The sequence below is a fragment of the Mirounga leonina genome, unplaced genomic scaffold (genome assembly GCF_011800145.1).
Source record: "Mirounga leonina isolate KUSES-001 unplaced genomic scaffold, KU_Mleo_1.0 Mir_154, whole genome shotgun sequence".
Classification (NCBI taxonomy): Eukaryota; Metazoa; Chordata; class Mammalia; order Carnivora; family Phocidae; genus Mirounga; species Mirounga leonina.
Window position 1 is genome coordinate 18,267,751 of NW_023270389.1, and position 20,785 is coordinate 18,288,535.

A 20,785-nucleotide genomic window follows, 5' to 3' on the forward strand; every position below is an offset into this window, starting at 1 on the left:
GGAGTCCAGTAAAAACAATATTTTACCTATTGTTTCGTTCCAAGTGTGGGTAAATGAAAGTGGTTTTATTGAAGATGTAATGTACTAGTAAAAAGTTTGGGTTAATTCTTTATACATTGAAATTGAAAAAAAACGCTCAATATTATCTATGATGAATCAGAAAATTTACAACAAAATAAGGCCACTCCTCAAATTAAATATGAATCAGCTAAATATGCTGCATACCAACTGGAATAATTAAATTGGAACAGATAATTAAATACAAATTTTTTCAATATTAGAAATAGTTTCAGAAATATCATCCAAAATATAGATTTATTCCATAAATTATTGTTTTCCTAACATTGACACAATTGAACCAGTATGTTAAGAATCTGGTTTTAAACCTTAGTTGGGCAGCCCACATATGAGTTAAGATTAAAAAGTCTGATTTCTTTTTTTTTTTTAAGTGGTGGCAGATGGTGGGGAGGTGGTGATGTTGGTAAAAATTCTGACTTTAATTAGCACTAGCTTTTAACTAGTAGCTCAAAACCTCTGGCCACTGAATGTTCCTGATTAATTTTTGACCAATTACATATTGAACTGAATATACCATGTAGCCAGACTCTGGAGCAAGGAATCATGAGTCTTTAGCACTAGTGAAGCAATTCAGACCCTCATCCACCACACCAGCCCTGCTTCAGCAAAGGTACCAAAGCCCTGACTTGGAATAGAATAGATGAACTTTGCTTATTCTTTTTTATTTATTTATTTATTATTTATTTTTTTAATCACTATCATTTTTTTCATTTTTAACTTTTTGGCTATTTAGATAATTCATTTCAAGAAACAATAAGCTGCAACAAATATAAGGGCTTATTTATTTCTTTGACAGTTAATATATTTTCTTCCAATAAATAAGATCTAATTTCTCATGAGGAAGTAAGAAAAGAACTCACTGTAAATCTTAAAAATGAGAGAAAGCTTAAATGATACTTCAACATTTTGTAATTTTCAAATTCTGCCAAAGATTATTTCTTGAAATTCCAATTAAATACTTCATTAAAGAAGTACTTATATGTTCCATTAGTGTAGGTACCTAGTCAAAAATATGAAAAATAATCAAAAATGCTTTTTCGGTTTTCTTTTAAGGCTCTGTGTAGCTCAGAAACTGACAATAAATCTGTTCATTTAAAACAGAGTTTATCAAACTCAAAGATAATTTTCAATAAAAATAACACCAAGGCTCAAATTTCAAGTCAACAGGAATGATGTCAGATTAAACCACATTCACTATGAAGAACTAGACAACCAATGTGTAACTACATTCTTTAAAAAGATGACTGAGGATGGGGACAAGTGGGGAGGCAGGCAGTGGCGACCTCTGGAAGATGCAATCTTTTCTCTCTGCTGGTCACAATCTGGAAAAGGCTATCCTCACTCTGGAAAGAAGCCCTAGAACAACTCACGCCGCTGCTCCGAAAGCCCCGGGACACGCGCCTGGCTGCTCCCGGGACCCCCGCAGCACCGCGCTCCCGGCCTGCGCCAGCATGCGGCTTAGACCCCCGCTAAGCAGGGAGAAGCCGGGGCCTCACTGCCCTGGCCGCTGAGCTGTGCCTATTCTTATACTTAATATAAATGGAATCACATAGTATATATACTTTTGAGTTTGGTTTCCTTTCTTCAATCTGATACTTAAGACATTTATTCCTAACATTCTGGGTAGATCATGCATGCACTTAGCTTCATAGAATACCATGACTTTTTACTCTTTCTGTCTCAATAGGCATTTTGGTAATTTCCATTTTCAGAGTGTGGAGAATAATGTTACTATGAACATTCTTGTGCATTTTTGTGTATTTATTGTGAATATGTACATATTCTAAATTTCTATCTAGGAATGAAATTGATGGGTTAAAGGATATGATGTATTTGCCTTTAGTGGATGCTGGCAGATATTTTTTTCCAAAATTAATTATACAGCCGGCATTATTATGTAAGAGTTCCAGTTGTTCTAAGTTCTCACTAGTTATTTTTTTTCTCTCTCTCCTCCCTTTACTCCCTCTCTCCTTTTCTTCTTCTCTCTCTCTCTTTTTTTTTTTTTTTTTTTAATTTTAGCCATTCTGGTAGGTGTGTAGTGCTATCACGGGAGACTTTATGACTCTATTTTCTGATTACAAAGTTATTGAACACTTTGTCATATCATTATTTTCCATTCGGAGCTCCTCTTTTTCAAGGTATTGAAATATTTTGACCATTTCTTTATTGATTTTTAATTGATTAGAAGGATTTCTGTATATATCATCCATACAAGTTCTTGGTTTGACAAATGTATTGCAAATATGTTCTCCCTTTACATAAATTACCTTCTCATTTTTAATGGTGTTTTTGATTGAAGTTTTTTTTTAAATCAATGAATTAACATATAGTGTATTATTAGTTTCAGAGTCAGAGTTTAGTGATTCATCAGTTGCATATAAAACCCAATGCTCATGACATCAAGTGCCCTCCTTAATGCCCATCACCCAGTTATCCCATCCCCCCACCCACCTCCCCTCCAGGAACTCTCAGTTTGTTTCCTATAGTTAAGAGTCTCTTATGGTTTGTCTCCCTCTCTGATTTCATCTTGTTTTATTTTTCCATCCCTTCCCCTGTGTTCATCTGTTCTGTTTCTTAAATTGCACATATGAGTGAAATCATATGATTGTAGAAGTTTTAAATTTCTTTCTTTCTTTTTTTTTTGTATTTTACAGTCAGTATTTGGGATTCACAACATTATTTTCAGCTTGATTAAATTTTAAACAGATTTCTTCTAGACAACAGGCCCCTGATCTCCCTTTTTGTCCAAAAACTTGGAATTGTAAATTCTTTCTGTGTCTCTTTTAAGATGTAAATCTTTTACAAACCATAATGTCTTTCCCAAGGATCTGGGAGTCATCACTTTGAAATATAATCATCCCAGAAAAAGGAGCTAGCTCATCTATCTTTCAGTCTCTGTGGGAAAGTAAAAGGCAAGCTTATATAAGGGACAATTAGCAAACACAGCTAGCCTAATCTGTTGACCAGCCTTCTTGCTCATGTCTTCTAGTACTTTTCCTTGAGGTAATCCCAGTGTTTTGAAAATCCTCCTGCCTTTTGTTTCAGAGGATTTGAGTTCAACGTCTCTTTCCTACTGTAAGTCTCTTTCCTTTATTACAATAGTCTTAAATAAAGTCTAACTTGACTATTTAACTTGTGGGGTACAATTTTTATTTTGTAGTTCATATAAATAATTATGATATATATTCCTGTTGTATTCACTATGTTATTATCAAGAAATATTTTTATTTCAGTTAATATATCTTGCATTACAATTTAATATTTTTTGGCTAATGTTTACATTACATATTTTTCCACCCTTTAACCTCAATTTATCTATGGCCTTAGCATGTCTTTAGTAAGTAGCAAATAATCTTTTATTGCTACTATTATTATTATTGCTATGTTATTTTAACCAGTCCTGTGGTCTTTTATTTAGAATATTTAATGTAATAAGAAAAATAAAATATTTAATATAATAACAATTATAGTGAGATTATATCTGACCTAACACAATTTATTAAAAAGACAATCTAAACCTTTCCCTTTACACTGTATTTATCTAATTGATCCAGATGATTTTTTCTCTTGTTTTCTACTTTATTGTCTTTCTTGGGGGGGAGGGGTAATCAAATAATTTTTATTTGATTTTCTTCTTCTAGATTTCAATTAAATAGTTTCCCTTATTTTAAAGTTATCCCAGGGATTATAATATATATCCTTGATTTATATCACTCTAATATCAGTTATATCTCTTAACACATCCTTAACAATGGCAGCACCTTGGAATACTGAGAATATTAACTCTTTACATTCATCATCCATTTTTACACTATTATGTTAAAATCCTATATACATATATATAATTTCCACATCACATTATTATTTTGTGCAGTTGATATTCACTTGTATGTACTTGTACATATTTGCTATTTTTAGTATTCCTCTTCCTCTTTGCATTTCCATGTTTTTACTTAGCATTTCTTGTCTGAACAAATTGTTACTTTCACCTTCATTTTTGAAAATATGGTGGGCTGGTATATAATTCTAAATTAATAGTTATTTTCTTTATTTTTAAAGATGTCAAAATCTGTTTGTTTTTTGATAAGTCAGACCCCTTGTCATTCCATTGAGAGTAATGCCATTTTTTTTCTCTAGGTATATTGAAAAAATATTTTTTGCCTTTTTTTTTTTCTGAACAGATTTTCTATGATGTGCCTGTGATTTTCTTTTTATTTATCTTTCTTTGTTTTTGTGTTTGCTGTGCTTTTTTTATCTGTAGGTTGAATGTGTAGGTTTTCAGGTTTGAAAAAATTGTATCCATTATGTCTTTGTATACTGTATATGCCATTTTCCCATCTACCCCTCTTGTGCCTCAGATTCAAAAATATGTTAGACCTTTTATGAATATCTCACTTGTGTACTTATCCAATATTTTGTTGTTGCTTTCTTCACTGCTTCCATCTTTGTCTATTCTGTTAACCTGTCTTCATATTCATTAATTTCATCATCCATTGTGCAAAACTCTTATTAAAACAAGACTTTGAGTTATTGATTTCGGATACTGTATTTGTATGTTTTAGAATGTCCTTTAGTCTACTTTTATGGATGCAAATCTCTGATGAACTTTTCAATATCTTCACCTACATGATCATTTCTTTCCTTTAGCTTTTGAACATTTTAATAATAATTATCCAAAAATATTTCCTACTAATTTCAATATCCGGATCATCTTACATCACTTGTCTGGTTTCTTTTCTCTTTGACATTAGCTCCATGGTCTTGTGTGCTCACATATATTGAAAATTAAGGTTTCATGTCCATCAAATATAAAAAGAACTGCAGAGATTTTAGAAAATGTTTTCATCCTCAAGAGGTCACCCTCTTCATATTTAACAGACACTATGGGGAGTTGATCTTTTCAGGATCAACTCCTTAAGATCAGGATGTAAACTGTATTAGTGCTGAGTTATAATTGTATAGGATTCAATCTACCTCTGGTTCTCCCCTGTTGTTAGAGTGTGGTCCTTCCAAACTTTGAATTATCCACCCTTTGAGTATTTGCTTCTTCAGGTCTATAACACTGCAAAGATTCAATTTTATCACCCAGAGGTTTTAGTTTATCTCTTTAGTCATATGCCCCTGGTAGGTTCAAAATAAGGCAAATGTCTTTATTTTTTTTATTTTTTTAAAAAGATTTTTATTTATTTTTTGACAGAGAGACAGAGACAGCGAGAGAGGGAACACAAGAAAGGGGGGGTGGGAGAGGGAGAAGCAGGCTTCCCGTGGAGCAGGAAGCCCAATGCAGGGCTCGAACCCAGGACCCTGGGATCATGACCCAAGCTGAAGGCAGACGCTTAATGACTGAGCCACACAGGCACCCCAGCAAATGTCTTTAAAGAGGTGACTGGCCATATATTTAAAAGCCTTCAAGTCAGTCACCAATATTCTTACTTTGATATACTGTAACTGCCAAATTTTCTTCTGGTTGCTTTGTTATGGAAAAGCATTTTCCAGGAGCTAATCCTACATTCTCAGCTTCTAACTCTGCCTTGAACTGATAAATGTGCCCCAGGGAAAAACAGTTGTAGAAACTGTGTCAATTCATCATTCTCTGTAGGGTTTTCCATCCTTGCCAGTTTTATTTTCAAACTCCTCCCTCTAGAGAGTTTTTGTCTTAACCTCTTGACAATCTGTGATAAATGTCATTCTGCTTTCAGAGAACTTTGAATAATTCCATAGCATCCAGCGCTATCTAAATTCAGTAAAAACCTTGTCTTAAAACTAAATGTCTTTAGGTCCATTGAATCTAGAATTTTGTCAGTCTGATCTCCACAACCGCTAAAAGTTTTGTTGGTTTTTCTTTCTTCCATCAGCTACTTTTTGTTTGGGTGAATGCACAGTCTTCAGCTTCTACTCTAAAGCAAGAATTGTCAAATGTTCACAGAATTAAGCACATTAGTGAATAGGAAAGAAAGAAGAAAGAAGAAAGAAAAGAAAGAAAGAAAGAAAAGAAGAAAGAAAGAAGAAAGGAAGGAAAGAAAAGAAAGAGAAAGAAAGAAAGAAAGAAAGAAAGAAAGAAAGAAAGAAAGAAGAAAGAAAGAAAGAAAGAAAGAAAGAAAGAAAGAAAGAAAGAAAGAAAGAAAGAAAGAAAGAAGAAAGGAAGAAAGAAGAAGGGAAGGAAAGAAAGAAAGAAAGAAAGAAAGGGAGGAAGGGAGGGAGAAAGAAAGGAGGGAAAGAAAAATATGAATCCCCAGCTTATACCTCCTGCCAGGAATCTTTTTCCGTTTAGTTTTGCTGCTTTTGTGATCTGTTATGTCTTTGAAGATACAATTTAAAAAATTATTCAGTTTTCTAGTTACTATCAATGGAAGTTTTACCGTACTTCAGCATACTATTCTACCTGGAAACAAAATCCAAATGCTCATTTGATGATTTTTATTTTAATACACTTTTCAAGGCAAAATAAAAATGGTAGCATTCCGGTGTGAATTCCACAATCAGAGAAGCTCAGAGGATTTCCTGGTCTAACCTATCTATCATACACTGTGCTATGAGATGGGAGTTGTTTGTTTCTTATTTTTATTTTTTTATTTTTAAAAAAGATTTATTTATTTATTTATTTGGCGGGGAGGGGCAGAGGGAGACAATCTTCAAGCAGACTTCCCGGTGAGTGTGGAGTCAGTGCAGGATTCTATCTCAGGAATCTGAGATCAAGTCCTGAGCCGAAATCAAGAGTCGGATGCTTAACTGACTGAGCCACCCAGGTGCCCCAGTTTGTTTGTTTTTTTAAATTTAACCCTCGGAAAACTATCAGGGTGCTGTATTTCATAATTTATCTAAAAGTGCTGTATTTCATAATTATTTTTAAACATCAGATGGTTTACATGAATAGAACATGATAGATGTCTCACACATGATATCTGAGTATTCTATTGGGAAAACTAGAAAGAGAAATTTGAGATTAGAAATTCATTTGGTTTATTCCTAGATATATTATTGTTTTTGGTGTAATTGTAAATGGGATTGATTCCTTAATTTCTCTTTCTGCTGCTTCATTATTGGTGTATAGAAATGCGACCAATTTCTGTAGATTGATTTTGTATCCTGTGACTTTACTGAATTTGTTTAACAGTTCTAGCAGTTTTTTGGTGGAGTTTTTTAGTTTTGCTAAAAAGAGTATCATATCATCTGCAAATAGTGAAAGTTTTACTTCCCCCTTGCTGATTTGGATGCCTTTTGCACTGTTGATGGGAATGAAAACTGGTGCAACCACTCTGAAAAACAGTATGGGGTTTCCTCAAAAAGTTAAAAATAGAACTACCTTATGACCCAGCAATTGCACTACTAGCTATTTATCCAAAGAATACAAAAATACTAATTCAAAGGAATGCATGCACCCCAATGTTTATAGCAGCATTATCCACAATAGTCAAGATAATGAAACAGCCCAGTGTCCATCAACTGACGAATGGATAAAGAAGATGTGGCATAAATACCAGGTGTTGTATGGAAGTGTTGAATGACTATATTGTATACCTGAAACTAATATTGCACTGTATGTTAACTAAGTGGAATTTCAATAAAAACTTAAAAAAATTATATATATATATGTGTGTGTGTATGTGTGTGCGTATATATATATATATATATATATATATATATATATATATAAATAATAGGAAAAGAAATTCATTAGGTTTTCCAACAATTTCAAGGGGATAAGGATCTTTGATTCTAGATAGTTTTTCCTGTTTACATAAATAGAAATATTACTAAAATTGAAAAGCATTATTTATTATGCACTATTTTGATCAAAATAATGTTAAGAAATCATAAATTCATTAATCCTTCTTATATCTATTTACCTATACTTTTATTTTATAATTTGGTGGTTCTACTCTGCAAAAAGATGATGTTTTGTTTTAACAATCAATTGTGTTGTTTCTTATCTGATGTTAGCTGCGGACTTGTCATATATGGTCTTTATTGTGTTGAGATATGTCCCTTCGGTGTCTAATTTGTTAAGGGTTTTTATCATGAATGGAGGTTGAATTTTGTTGGTACTTTTTAAGTATGTTTGGTTAAATTAATCACCAGAAGAATTATAATACCCAAGCATATAATTCTGACCCCTTGGCTAAACCTTTTTTGACCACTTGAAAATCAGTTTAACACTTTTGACTAAATACTACATAATTATACTCACCACACTCTAAGGATGTTAATTATTCTTTACTCATGTATTATTATATATACTTTTATCAGTATTTTTAATTTTATGTTGAGACATCCTTAATCTTTTATTAAAATTCAATGTTTTATGAAATGGAAGCTATTATAGGTTATGCAATTAATAAGAAACAATATTGAAAATGCATATAGGCACACATAAAAATTCAGAAATACAAAAACCAAAACCCACAAACATAAATCAAAATTGATCTAAATTTGATTTAAAAAATCAGTAGTTAAATGAAGTTGCACATTCATGAGATTCATGTTAACGTAAAGAAGGTATAGAACAAATGCTCTCTGCATTTCCCCTCACAAATGAAACTCAGGGACCACTAGAAAAGTCTAAAGAGATATCAGAGAAATCAGATGATAAGTTCTTATATTGAGAAAGGCAAAGGCTTTCTTTCTTAAATGACTAATACATAGCTCAAGAGCAGGCGAGGTTCTAGTGACGATAATGCATAGTACTACAAAAAGAACCATATATGCTTTCAGTAAAAATACTGAATCAGTGGTAATAGAAGTGAAATGGATGTCTATTTGAAGGAATAATAATAAAAAATTAAATAAAAGGCTCTCCAGTTATGTAATCATAGTCTCTTCCAAAAGGATAAAGTAGTCATTTCAATATAGTATTTCTTTTGGCAAAGTTTAAATGCTACATTAAAAGTTGTCTTACCTGATTCCTCAAAGTCACTGTTGTAGGCTTTCCAGGTTTCAGTTATTCGAAGAAGATTCTCTTCCATGGCTTGAATGTCCATGGAGGGGCAGTTGCATTCTGGGAATTTGGGACCACACTGACACCAGCAATCATTGTCCTTGCAGATAAACTCTCCCTCGGAATTGCAAGCAATGTAGCTCAATGCTGCTTGTACAAAACGTTCCTGAAGATAGTCTGGAAGGAGGACTTGTAGCCCTTAAAGAACAAACAAACAAACAAAAAAGCACATACTTAAAAAAAAAAGCATAACACATTTAAAATATTCAGTAAAGGCTAATAATTTAATATATAAGTCATGGATTGAAAATTATCAATAGAAAATTATCTAAGCCAGAAAAAAAAAATTATGTGAGCCTACAAAATTGCAAATATTTGTAATTCTTTTCAACATATGATGACTCTATGCACTGTTCAAGAATCCCAGAATTTATAGAGCTGTTTAAACCCTCAGATTATCTGATTTTTTAAAAATTTACTTAATTGCTCACTTTATTTATTTATTTATTTATGTTTAAGTTTTCCAGTTAGCATACAGTGTTATATAAGTTTCAGGTGTGCAATATATTGAATCAACAATTCCATACACCACCCAGGACACATCAGGACAAGTGCACTCTTTAATCCCCATCACCTATTTCACCCACACCCCTCTGGTAACCGTCAGTTTGTTCTCTATAATTAAGAGTCTGTTTCTTGGTTTGTCTCTCTCTTTTTTAGCCCTTTGCTCATTTGTTTTGTTTTTTAAATTCCACATATGAGTGAAATCATATGGTATTTGTCTTTCTCTTTGGCTGTTTCCCTTGTTTAGAATATTTGGTTATTTTTACATAATGTAGATCGAGCCTACCTTCCTAAACCTTTAAAAAGAGACACACACTTATTTCCCACCACTTGATTTCAAATAGTTTTCAATATTTTCATTTTACTTTCAAACTATCAGCCCACATTTACATAGATATCATAATACAATATGTTGTGGCATTGGTAAAAGCGTTACAGATGTTGATGGTAATGCTTACCTCATGTCATTAACAATACATAACTTATATGACTCTCTTGTTCAGGAGTGATCACTAAGATTGACTACAGGGAAGCAGATGGACTGATTTCAGTTGTTTCACAGTTGATGTCCTGGCCATGTTTTAAGACAGCCCTAGAGATAGGATTCATCACTTTTCTATATGTAAATTTAGTAATGTTGATGTCTCTTAAGAAAAAATTCAAAACTGAAGATGGGGCTATATGATTAATATTTAGGTTTCTTTACTGGTTTCACATTTATTATGATATTTCAAGAAAATATAATTCCAATTTCAGCATTTCTTTTTACATAGGAAAATTTAATAAAAAGCCTTAAGTATTCAAAGTGATCAGTAAAGAAAAAAACATAGAAGGAAAAATTTGGCCAGTACCTAATTGCTATTTATTACAAAACTGGATATTTACAATTATTTTTATCTATATCTATATAACTACATATCCTTAAAAAAAGAAAACTAACATTCTGTAGAACCACACTAAAAATAACAAGGTTTTTTTTTTGGTGGGGGAGAAGTCTGGAGACAGACCACTCAAAACCTTGTAATTTTTTAACCAGATCAGTAACATGAACAATATTGATATTGATACTTAGAGAGATAATATCCATTGCCTTGGTAGATAGGTCAAAGTAACTGGAGGCTCTCCTAGGGATTTTTTTTTTTTTTTAATGTACAAGAACAACAGAGTAAAAATACCAATAGGACTGTAATTACAGGTCTGCTTGGCGCTGAGACAATGCTTAGGGAAGCTGAGTTCTGAGCCTAGGATGTGCAATGAAAGGAAGCATCTGACAAAGGGCACTGGAAATCATAAATGATAATCTAATGGAAATTGCACAAGTAAAAATATACAAATTGGAGTTAAGAACTAATTGATGGATTTAATAGCAGGTTAGAAAGAGCTGAAGAGATAATGAGCAAACTGGAATATGCCAGAAAAAAATATTGAACACAGAATAGTAAAAGATAGCAGAAGAACATAAAATACAGAAGACAGTATAAAATATATACAGGTCATGACTGAAAGGTCTAAAAATATATTTAATGAAACCTCAGAATAGGAGGTAAGAAGGAAAAAAGCAATACTTGGGGAATAGATGCATAAGAAATTTATAAAACTGATGAGACATCAGGAAAATTGTAATTTGCATCACAGAAATATATGTTCTAGCAAGACAAACAACAAAGTGAAAATGACCAGCTGACCCGTGCTCTTCAGTGCTGCTTTGCTCTTGTACTACCTAAAGTATTGTGAGAATCTAAGGACTCCCTTGGACATGATAAAGTTGCCACCTAAAATGTTCATCATCTATTAAATAGACCAAGAGTAGGTGATCTGTTGCATTAAAGATATTTCTATTTTGAAATAAAAATATTATATTTCTTTATATACCAACAAAGCCTAATCCTGTTCAGAGCAGCAGGATGCTGCAGCACCTGGATTACAGGATGAGGGGCATCCTGCAGCACAGCCCTATCTTCCCTGGCAACTTCCAGTCTTTCACAAGCATATGAATTTGAAACTCTGGGACTGTAATGAGTTCAAGCCAAAGAACTCAAAATAAGCAGAAAGAGAAGAGAACCGAGGCGGGGGTCTGGGACTACTTCGGGGGTAGGACCTGGTCTCAATGACAGTAGAGAAACCTCCTCCCAAAGATAATGACATTGCCCCAGTGTCACTTGCTAGCTGCCAGGGGCCCAGGGATCGGCAGAGCTGCTGGCTGAGGAATCCCAGCTGGTGTTCCACTGCCCCAGCCTCCTGTAGGACTCTCTGGGCCAGTCCCAGGGGGGTGGTGGGCTATCTCAACAGGTGATGACCCCGCAAAGAAGAAGCACTGTTGCAGTCACTGCAAATGCTGCCATAGCTAGGATTTCAGGGACCCCGACCCAATATCCAACTGGTTGTGGGGATCCTCCGCCATCTATGGGCCAAGGCTCACCCATTCCAGGCATGAGGTCTCCCATGGATCCCCCATTGGGGATCACCACTGGATGAGGAACTCCAATGCACATGCCCCCTTCAGGATGTGGCCCCCTCCCTGGGGGATGCAGGCCTTCTTTGACCCTTGGCCACAGAGTTATGGAAGCAGCTCCACAAAAGCTTGGGCCTGATTCCCCAGGGCCATTTTATCACAGACATGTTTGTTTGTTATGCCCTCGTTCTTGGTTTCTCACAGGATTGTCTGGTTTCCCCTTCAGTGTCCCCTCCCCCAGGAATGCGCCCACCAAGGCCCTAGACTCATCTTGGCCCTCCTCAGCTCCTTGCCTGTTTCCTGTAAGGCTGTACATAGTCCTTTTCATTCCTTGTGGCCTGTGAAACTAGTTCATAATAAACTATTAAGAATATCAAAAAAGGAATAGAAAAGAAAATTTGTTCCAATACATCAATAGAGAAACAAAATAGGAAACAAAATAGTTTTATGAAGCAATATCATTCTGTTTTTATTATAAGCAAAAATAAATACATAGTGACCTATCATTAACAATTACATTAAATCTATTTGATAATAAACCAGTCGTTTGTCAATTTTGTTGAAATAAAACATTACGAACGAACTGATCTGGAAACGTATTTGTTACTCAATCATATGAATCATTCACATCTCAGTTTCTGGGAATTTTACCAAAAAGTTATTACCAAGACTCAATAAATGACTTTTCATTACTCCTTTACCTTTTCACTCAGAAGTACCTTGTTTGATATGTTAAATTTATAAAGGGTTGAAAACATTGGAATGTTATTAATCTCAAAACATTTTCTAATCCTTCCTTAAGAGTTACTTTTTTTTCATATATATTACATATATTGTCATCAATAATTTGGATGTGTAGATATGGCTTTTTCAATTTTTGAACTGCTTATTTGTAATCTAGTTGGCAAAACAGATCTCAAAGTCAAACAAACAGGTAAATCCAGCTTACTCACTGCCAGAAAACATTTGATTTAATTTTTTTAAGTCAGAATTAACATACTATGTGCATCCCTTTGACATCTCATTTCTGAATGTTAATTCTAATATAGTTAAATCAAGGAGTTTTGTTCTGAATTTGTTGCTTAATGTTTTTACTTTTAATAATTCTTATTGATGCTTTCTTTGCTCTGATAAAATTCTACTTTGAGACACCAGTGTTTCCAATTGCCACATACAGTGACCTAAAATCTTTTATACCCTTTATGTATCATGGTAGCATTGATCTAGAATCTAATGCTTTGCTTTTTTTTTTTTTTTTAAGTGGAGAAGGGCTGCTATTAAAGGTGGGGTTGAAAACGTGACTCAACCTAAATACTTAGACTATATATAGAGAGAGATGAAGTTTAAGAAAGAACACATGGGAAGTTGAGGAGTCTGATACTGATTTCCTGAGATTATCTTTGGAAAGGTCCTTGTACCACATGTATATAAATAAAGTTGTAATAGACAATTGAAAATATAAGCCTAGAAAATAGAAAAAGACAAGAAATAGACGTGCAGATATCTGCATTACTTACATAAATTGAAAAAAATATACACAATAATTATTCAAAAGAAAAGTGTTACTTCACTTATTCCTTTGTTAGTTTTTTTTCAAGATATATAGGAGATTGAGCTTTGTTTTTATAATATTCTGAAAACTAAGCACAGTGCTTCACAAACAGTAAAAATTAAAAAAATCATGTTAATAAATTTAATAAATCAATTAAATAAACATCTTTTTGATATAAATATTCTTTTTCCTTTTTGATGAAACTTAATATCCTGAGGGCAAGTTAATCTACATTTAAAAAGGAGTAAGCAATAGAGAATTACAAGTAATATTGGTAGAATGCATTTGTTTAAATTAGAAACAATATTTCAATAACTTTAAATCTAAGATTGATAATGAGAAATTGGATGGCATTTAAACTGTAAATTTTTAAGTACTTCCTTTGTAATTTGTTTACAATTCAAAATAGATGAGATTCATTCATTATTTATCATAAATTTAAATAACCCAAAGCTTTTACATTTTTCAAAATCGAAAAGTTGAGGTAATATGTGAGAATTTCTGGAACTTTTAAACATTCTTATGTAAAACCGAATAATGTAAATGCAGCTCTAACTTACGCAATTAAAAAAGGTAGACAAGAGAAAAGGTAGACTAGAGAAGAATAACAAAATTATCCCTTTGATCAGTCACCTTAGCTTAGACAATGTGTCATCAAAGACTTTTCTGAACTTCTTCAACTAGTACATGTTTAAATGTGTATTCATAACCTTTTGTACCTATATGAATAAGTAAGTACACACACCAATAACCTATTTGGGGGCAGTATATATCTGTTGCAAGTTATTTAGAAATCCTCTATTGAACTATCTAACAAAATATAGGAATAGAAAAAAAATAAATTATTACCATTATCACATAATCCATTTTTATAATGGGAATATAAATATTATGTTAATATATTCTCAAATATGTTTCTCTCAGAGGATAAACCCAGTTCTAGCTACCATATTAGGTTATATTTAAAATGTCAGCAGTTCACGCTACTGTGTACAAAAGTATGGTTACAACTTTTACTAGAATCTCAGGAAAAAGTCAAAACCCAGACAGACCATTGAAAAACTGCTACATATTGAGAAAATGATTACTCTATGGAAGTAAAGATATTATCATGATACATTTTCAATTACTATAGATTACTTATCTTAAGAAGTAAAGTGAATTTTGACATTTCCTTTATATGGTCTAGAATGTTAGTATCAGTTAAAAATTAGGAAATTAACCTTTTATGAGAATTTTAATAGCCTAGTACTGCATATACAGCTTGTTTACAACAACATAAACAACAAGATGAAGGAGAAGAAGCAAGAAATCACAACTGGATAATTATTATCCAGACTGATAGAGAATTAATGTAATTTTAGCTACATACCTTGCAACTGAATCTTATTCTCAGGACTCTGAACCAGAACAGAACTGACAGAATCTAGGTTGTCATAGTTACTGCAGCCAAGAGGACCAGTCCGTGTTTCTGTTACCTGACAAACAAAACATCAACTTTATTATATAAATCAGAGTTTACCATGTTCTTTTGGCTCAATGTGGTTGTCACACATTGATATTATACGTCTGATGGTAAACATCACTGAAAGGCCTAGGATCTGATACATACCAACAATATACACACCTAAGCACAGAGAAGACAAATAACTCCCTTTTTCTTCAATTCCATTTTCTTCCCTTTGGCCAGGCATAAATCTTTTGGGAAAATAACAGAAGCCCTCTTTGGTCAAAAGCATCACTCACCTAAGGTCATTGATTTTACCCGAGATATGACAAGGGCATGCTCCTTTAGATAGAGAGCAAGTTTTGACTCATATGAGAATTGTTTTTTGTTTGTTCATTTTTCCTCAATAAATCAGACCTATCTGTCAGGATTCTGTCTAAAAATGGATTTTATTATTTTATTCTACTTAAAAATTTATAATTTTCTTGTCTTACATGTGCCATCAAAGTCCAAACTCTTCTCCTTGGCTTCTATCTGTTCCATTTCTCCCCAACAGGCATAAATTGCTGTCCAGCTGGACATTCTTTTTTTTTTTTAAGATTTTATTTATTTATTTGAGACAAGAGAATGAGAGAGAGAGAGCACACGAGAGGGGGGAGGGTCAGAGGCAGAAGCAGACTCCCTGCCGAGCAGGGAGCCCGATGCGGGACTCGATCCCGGGACTCCAGGATCATGACCTGAGCAGAAGGCAGTCGCTTAACCAACTGAGCCACCCAAGCGCCCCCAGCTGGACATTCTTAATCCTATGCCTTTGCTTATACAACATCCTCCATACAACATCCTCCATCCTCATCCCTCTTTTCTCCTCTTTGACTAATTGATTTTATCTATCCTCAAGATGAAGCACATTTTCAAACATCTGCACCAAGTATTCCTTAATTACTTCCACTTGTATTTTTTTCCATTTTTATAAAGTTGTAGTTTGTAGTGCTCAGTTTTAGCACCTAAGTATGGAATCACATATTGAGGACTGATATTTCTAATGGGTGTCTTGGGAAGTATAATATCAGAAGATGAGGAGTTTAGTCAATTATGGGAGACTGGAAGTTTATCCTCAGTATGAGTTAAAAAAAACATATTTTAAAGCAGGAGAATATTGTAGTGATCTTTGTATTTTAAAAAGATACTCTCCACTCAACAACTAGAATGTTTTGCAAAAAATAATTCAGATAATTTCATTTCACCATTCACAACTCCATGATGGTCTTCCATCTTACTGAGGGTAAAAGCCAGAGCCCACCCTAGAACTAAAAAAATGTCACATTATCCAGTTATCCCTGTTACTTCTCTGAACTCATCCCCTCTCCTCTTTTCCTAGTTTACTTTGCCCCAACTACACTAGTTCTTTGCTGTTCCTTGAACATGTTAGTTATCCTCCTGCCTCAGGATTTCTGACGTGCTGTTCCTGTGTTTGGAATGCTCTTCCTCAAAATATTTTTAAGCTCACTGTTTCACTTCCTTCAAGTTTTTGTTCAAATGTCATTCTCTTAGGACTCTTTGGACTAACCTATTTAAATGAATACACCTCCCCACACTTCCCTCTTTCAATCATTATTTCTTTTCCTCCTTTCCTTGTTCTACTTTTTCCACAGTAGTTATCAGCTTCTAACATGCTGTATAATTTACTCATTTATCATGATTACTGCTGACACTTCTCATTGGAATGCAAGCTCCACAAAGTTCAGGAAATACTGCCTATTTTGTTCACTATAGTATCCACATCACATATTAGGTTCTTGTATAAGCCCATAGGCATTAATTAAGAGAAAGAGAAGGAGACAGTTTAAAGGGAAATCATAACAAAGAAGACATTGAGGCCGTTATCTAGATGATAAAGGCCAGAAGGAAGCAGTGGCAGTAAGATTTATCTGAAGAAGATGGTAAGATCATGAAACACTGAAAATATACACAATGGAGAGAGGGAAAGGAACTGAGGTTTCTAGCATAAGTGATAACATTAAGATATGTTGCAACTAAAGCTCCACTGTGGAGAACATGTAAGGGAGCTTGGCTTTGAGCATTCTGACTCTCAATGGAATAACATTCTCCATTGGAAACATCCAGTAGAAGGAGTGACCCTGCAGAACTATTTCTTAGAATTTATGTCAAAGATGGGATTACTAACTTGGGAGTCAAAAACTTATAGGTAATAATCAAAGACAAAAGGATGGATATGTCAGCTGAGATGCATTGAGTGAATGTGTAATTTGTATCATGACAACTCTATCATAGTTTGTAAATAACAAGTTCTTTAGGATAATGAATATTGACTATGGGTGCATAGCAACAGTTGAGAATGCAGTTTATCATGGGCAAGGCAACACTTTTTCCCTAACATTACACCAACTTTATATACTCCCTACCACTGTTCTCTCATGGTGATACTGACCATCCCTTATTTTGTTCAGGGGAAATCATTTCTAATGTTGATATATATAACTTATATGTATGTGTGTGTGTATAAATAATATTTAAATATAAATGATTATTAACAAAAGGGTAAAAAGAGGATTCAAGGCATCAAAGGAAATACTTAAGGTTTAAGGTCATTTAAATCTTCATGTTGTCCTATCAAGTAGTCTAACTATTGTCCCCTAATACACACAAACAGACACACACCACAATCATATAAACAAACTCCAGTATTTGTAATTTTAAGGGAAATTTTAAAATAAAATTGGCTTCAGGCACACACTTATTGACATGTGAGATCTTGGAAATTGGAAGGCAATCTTCTAACCTTTGAAAGAGGATAAATAGTAGTAAGTCCATCTCTGAACAGACCTTCAGTTATATTAAGTTACTGTGTTATTGAGAATCAATGCAGGAAATTTAAATGATGAGCTTATTAATTTAGAGGCTTGAATATATCTCTCTCTATATAGATTGTTTTAATCTGGCACCTTTCACAATATACAATAAAAAAAACCTATCATGTCCTATATATAATTTTATTTTGTTCTTTATCATTCACAACTGAATTCACTGATAATTGTCTGATTTAATATAAAAATTCACAAACTCTAGTACAGTCAATAATGCAAACCCCTTATTTTCAATTGCTTTATATTTAAGGCCCCTACTAATAAATACGTCCACACTTATTTTGTTTTTTCAATGCTAATGAAAAATAAAAATGAAAAGAAAATAATAAAAGTCAATTTATTGTACAAACATTTCAATAGACATGTTAACTCTACCAAAAACGTAGTTGTGCCACAGACAGCTTGAACTTTTGTTCGTCAGCTGGTAGACGAACATCTGACATAGAGGTTTTCATATATAATGTAAGAAATAAAGAGTGACTCAATAAATAAACATAAAAATGAATAAGGCTGACAACAATCCAGTACTGACAGCATTCAGTGTTTTGGGAATTGATGTATCAAATGAGAAAACACTTGTTATTTATTTATTTTATTCATCTATTGGAAGGAGGATGTTGAAAGCAAGGGAATGTAGTCTTTAGGATCCCAAAATAATGCTCTTTCTGAGGTGTTACTGTAGTTTGTGGTTGGTCTGAGCACCAGGAGGAAAATTCACTTCCTGAGGGGCTGGGAAGCTGAGGGACCTGTGTGGAGTCCACAAACATGGAAGATAGGACTCAACCAGCTGTAGAAAGTAAAATCAAACCTTCAAGATCTATTAAGGACAAATTTGTCTTCAAAATATAACGGATGTGTTCTTTCCTTCTATAACTGACTTATCAGAGAGGAGAGGCACTTGGGTGGCTCAGTCGTTAAGTGTCTGACTTCAGCTCAGGTCATGATTCCAGGGTCCTGGGATTGAGCCCTGAGTTGGGCTCCCTGCTCAGGGGGGAGCCTGCTTCTCTCTCTCTTCCCTGCTCATGCTCTCTCTGTCTCTCTCTCAAATAAATAAATAAAATCTTAAAAAATATATATCAGAGAGAATAAAAGATCCTTTCAACTTTTCCTATCTTGTTTCTATATTGTTTCATTAAAGTATTGCCTACTATTTTCACAGTTGGAGAATTTTACAGAGTGTAAAAGAAAAATGCACAGCCTTCCTAATTCAAAGAGATGCCTTGAAATAATTTTATTAACAAATGGTATAAGTTCAAGTTAATTTAGAGTACAAGAAAATGGTACAAATAATTCACTTGGAAATAAACAATCTTTATGATTTTCTATCAAATTTCCCTACAGTCTTACATATTCTAAAGACGATATAATGCCACAGCAATGCACTGGAGTTATGAAAATAATTCAGCGAGAACTAGTTGAAGAAAAACTATCTGAAGCAAAAACACTTTTTAAAATATTAAAACAGTGAAGAAAGTGGGACAAAAGAAGAGCCAACAAACAAAAAAACATAACACATTTCTAAATGAAAATAGTACTATTAAAGAGTCCATCATCTTCACACTCAGACATTATATATTTAAAATATTTGCAGTCAAAATCATAGTAATGTTACATAATTTGAAGAAAATAGACTGAAATAAATGTGTTCGGGTCAGGGGGCGCCTGGGTGGCTCAGACGGTTAAGCGTCTGCCTTCGGCTCAGGTCATGATCCCAGGGTCCTGGGATCGAGTCCCACATCGGGCTCCCTGCTAGGCGGGGAGCCTGCTTCTCTCCCTCTGCCTCTGCCTCTCTCTCTCTCTCTGACTTTCATGAATAAATAAATTAATTAATTAAAAAAAAAAAGATGTGTTCGGGTCACTATCCCAGCTCCACCACTTACTAAAGGGGAACCTATTTAAACTTCAAGGTTCTATTGGGTGGAATGGCTAAAATTTTCTTATAGCCTAGTGTGTTTGGGAAACAAAAATGAGATAATGTATGAAAAGTGCTTACCACAGGCCTGGCTCACAGTAATTGTTTCAAGGCAAATGTAAGGTATGTGTAAATGTTTACTATTAAAAAGCAAAGGTACAATAATATCTCAACTCCTGTAAACTTATTGGAATTATCCATATCCCACCTCTCAATCAAGGTTATAAGATCATAATACTTTTTCTGTTACCAGTGTTGAATGTTAACACTTTTCTTCGTAGATAGAGAAAAGGGGTCTGAATTTTAAGCCATCCTAAGTCAAACTCACCTGTGAATGAAACTAAGTAGAAGTTTTTATTTTTTTAAGATTTCATTTATGTATGTATGTATGTATGTATTTATTTTTAAGAGAAAGAGCGAGCGAGAAAGAGAGCACGCATGAGCAGGCAGAGGGAAAGGAAGAATGAGAAGTAAGCTCCCCACTGAGCAGGGAACCAGGCAGACACTCAACTGACTGAGCCACCCAGGCCCCCAAAACTACATAGAAGTTTTGTACAAGATCACATCAATATGCAATTAGAGCACAATATAGTAAGAATAATCCACAACAAGACTAAGCTAGAAATATTGATATTAGAAAAAATAGGCAGTTCAATTACATAAAAATGGCAAGAACAACAGCAACTAGAGTGGAAATAGGAAAAGTTTTCTCATCTGTAGTACAGAAGACAATCAAAGTGTCTCTCAAAACAAGTATGATTATATGAGAAAATTTTTATCCATGTTGAGTGAAAGAAGTAAAAGAAAATGTATATATACTTTGTAAAATTATACACACACACATCCATTATATATAGCTCTGTGAACCTGATATTACTCTAGGCTTTTTTCAAAATGAAACAGAGTATTAGTTTACCATTTTGACTAAACTGATTATTGTTTATCAACAACTCAATACAA

The 20,785-nt window shown here is 33.7% G+C and overlaps 1 protein-coding gene and 1 pseudogene across 2 annotated transcripts in view; one reads left to right on the plus strand and one right to left on the minus strand.

Annotated features, from left to right (window-relative positions):
• Positions 1-20,785, minus strand: part of BRINP3 (BMP/retinoic acid inducible neural specific 3) — a 353,858-nt gene that overhangs the window by 116,981 nt on the left and 216,092 nt on the right. For both annotated transcript variants that reach the window (XM_035010134.1, XM_035010135.1), the window contains 2 exons: positions 14,954-15,059; positions 8,975-9,211 (listed from right to left, as the gene is read on the minus strand). In XM_035010134.1, the coding sequence (XP_034866025.1) occupies positions 8,975-9,211; positions 14,954-15,059 (343 nt within the window). The remainder of the gene's footprint in view (positions 1-8,974; positions 9,212-14,953; positions 15,060-20,785) is intronic.
• Positions 11,476-12,293, plus strand: LOC118014100 (annotated as a pseudogene).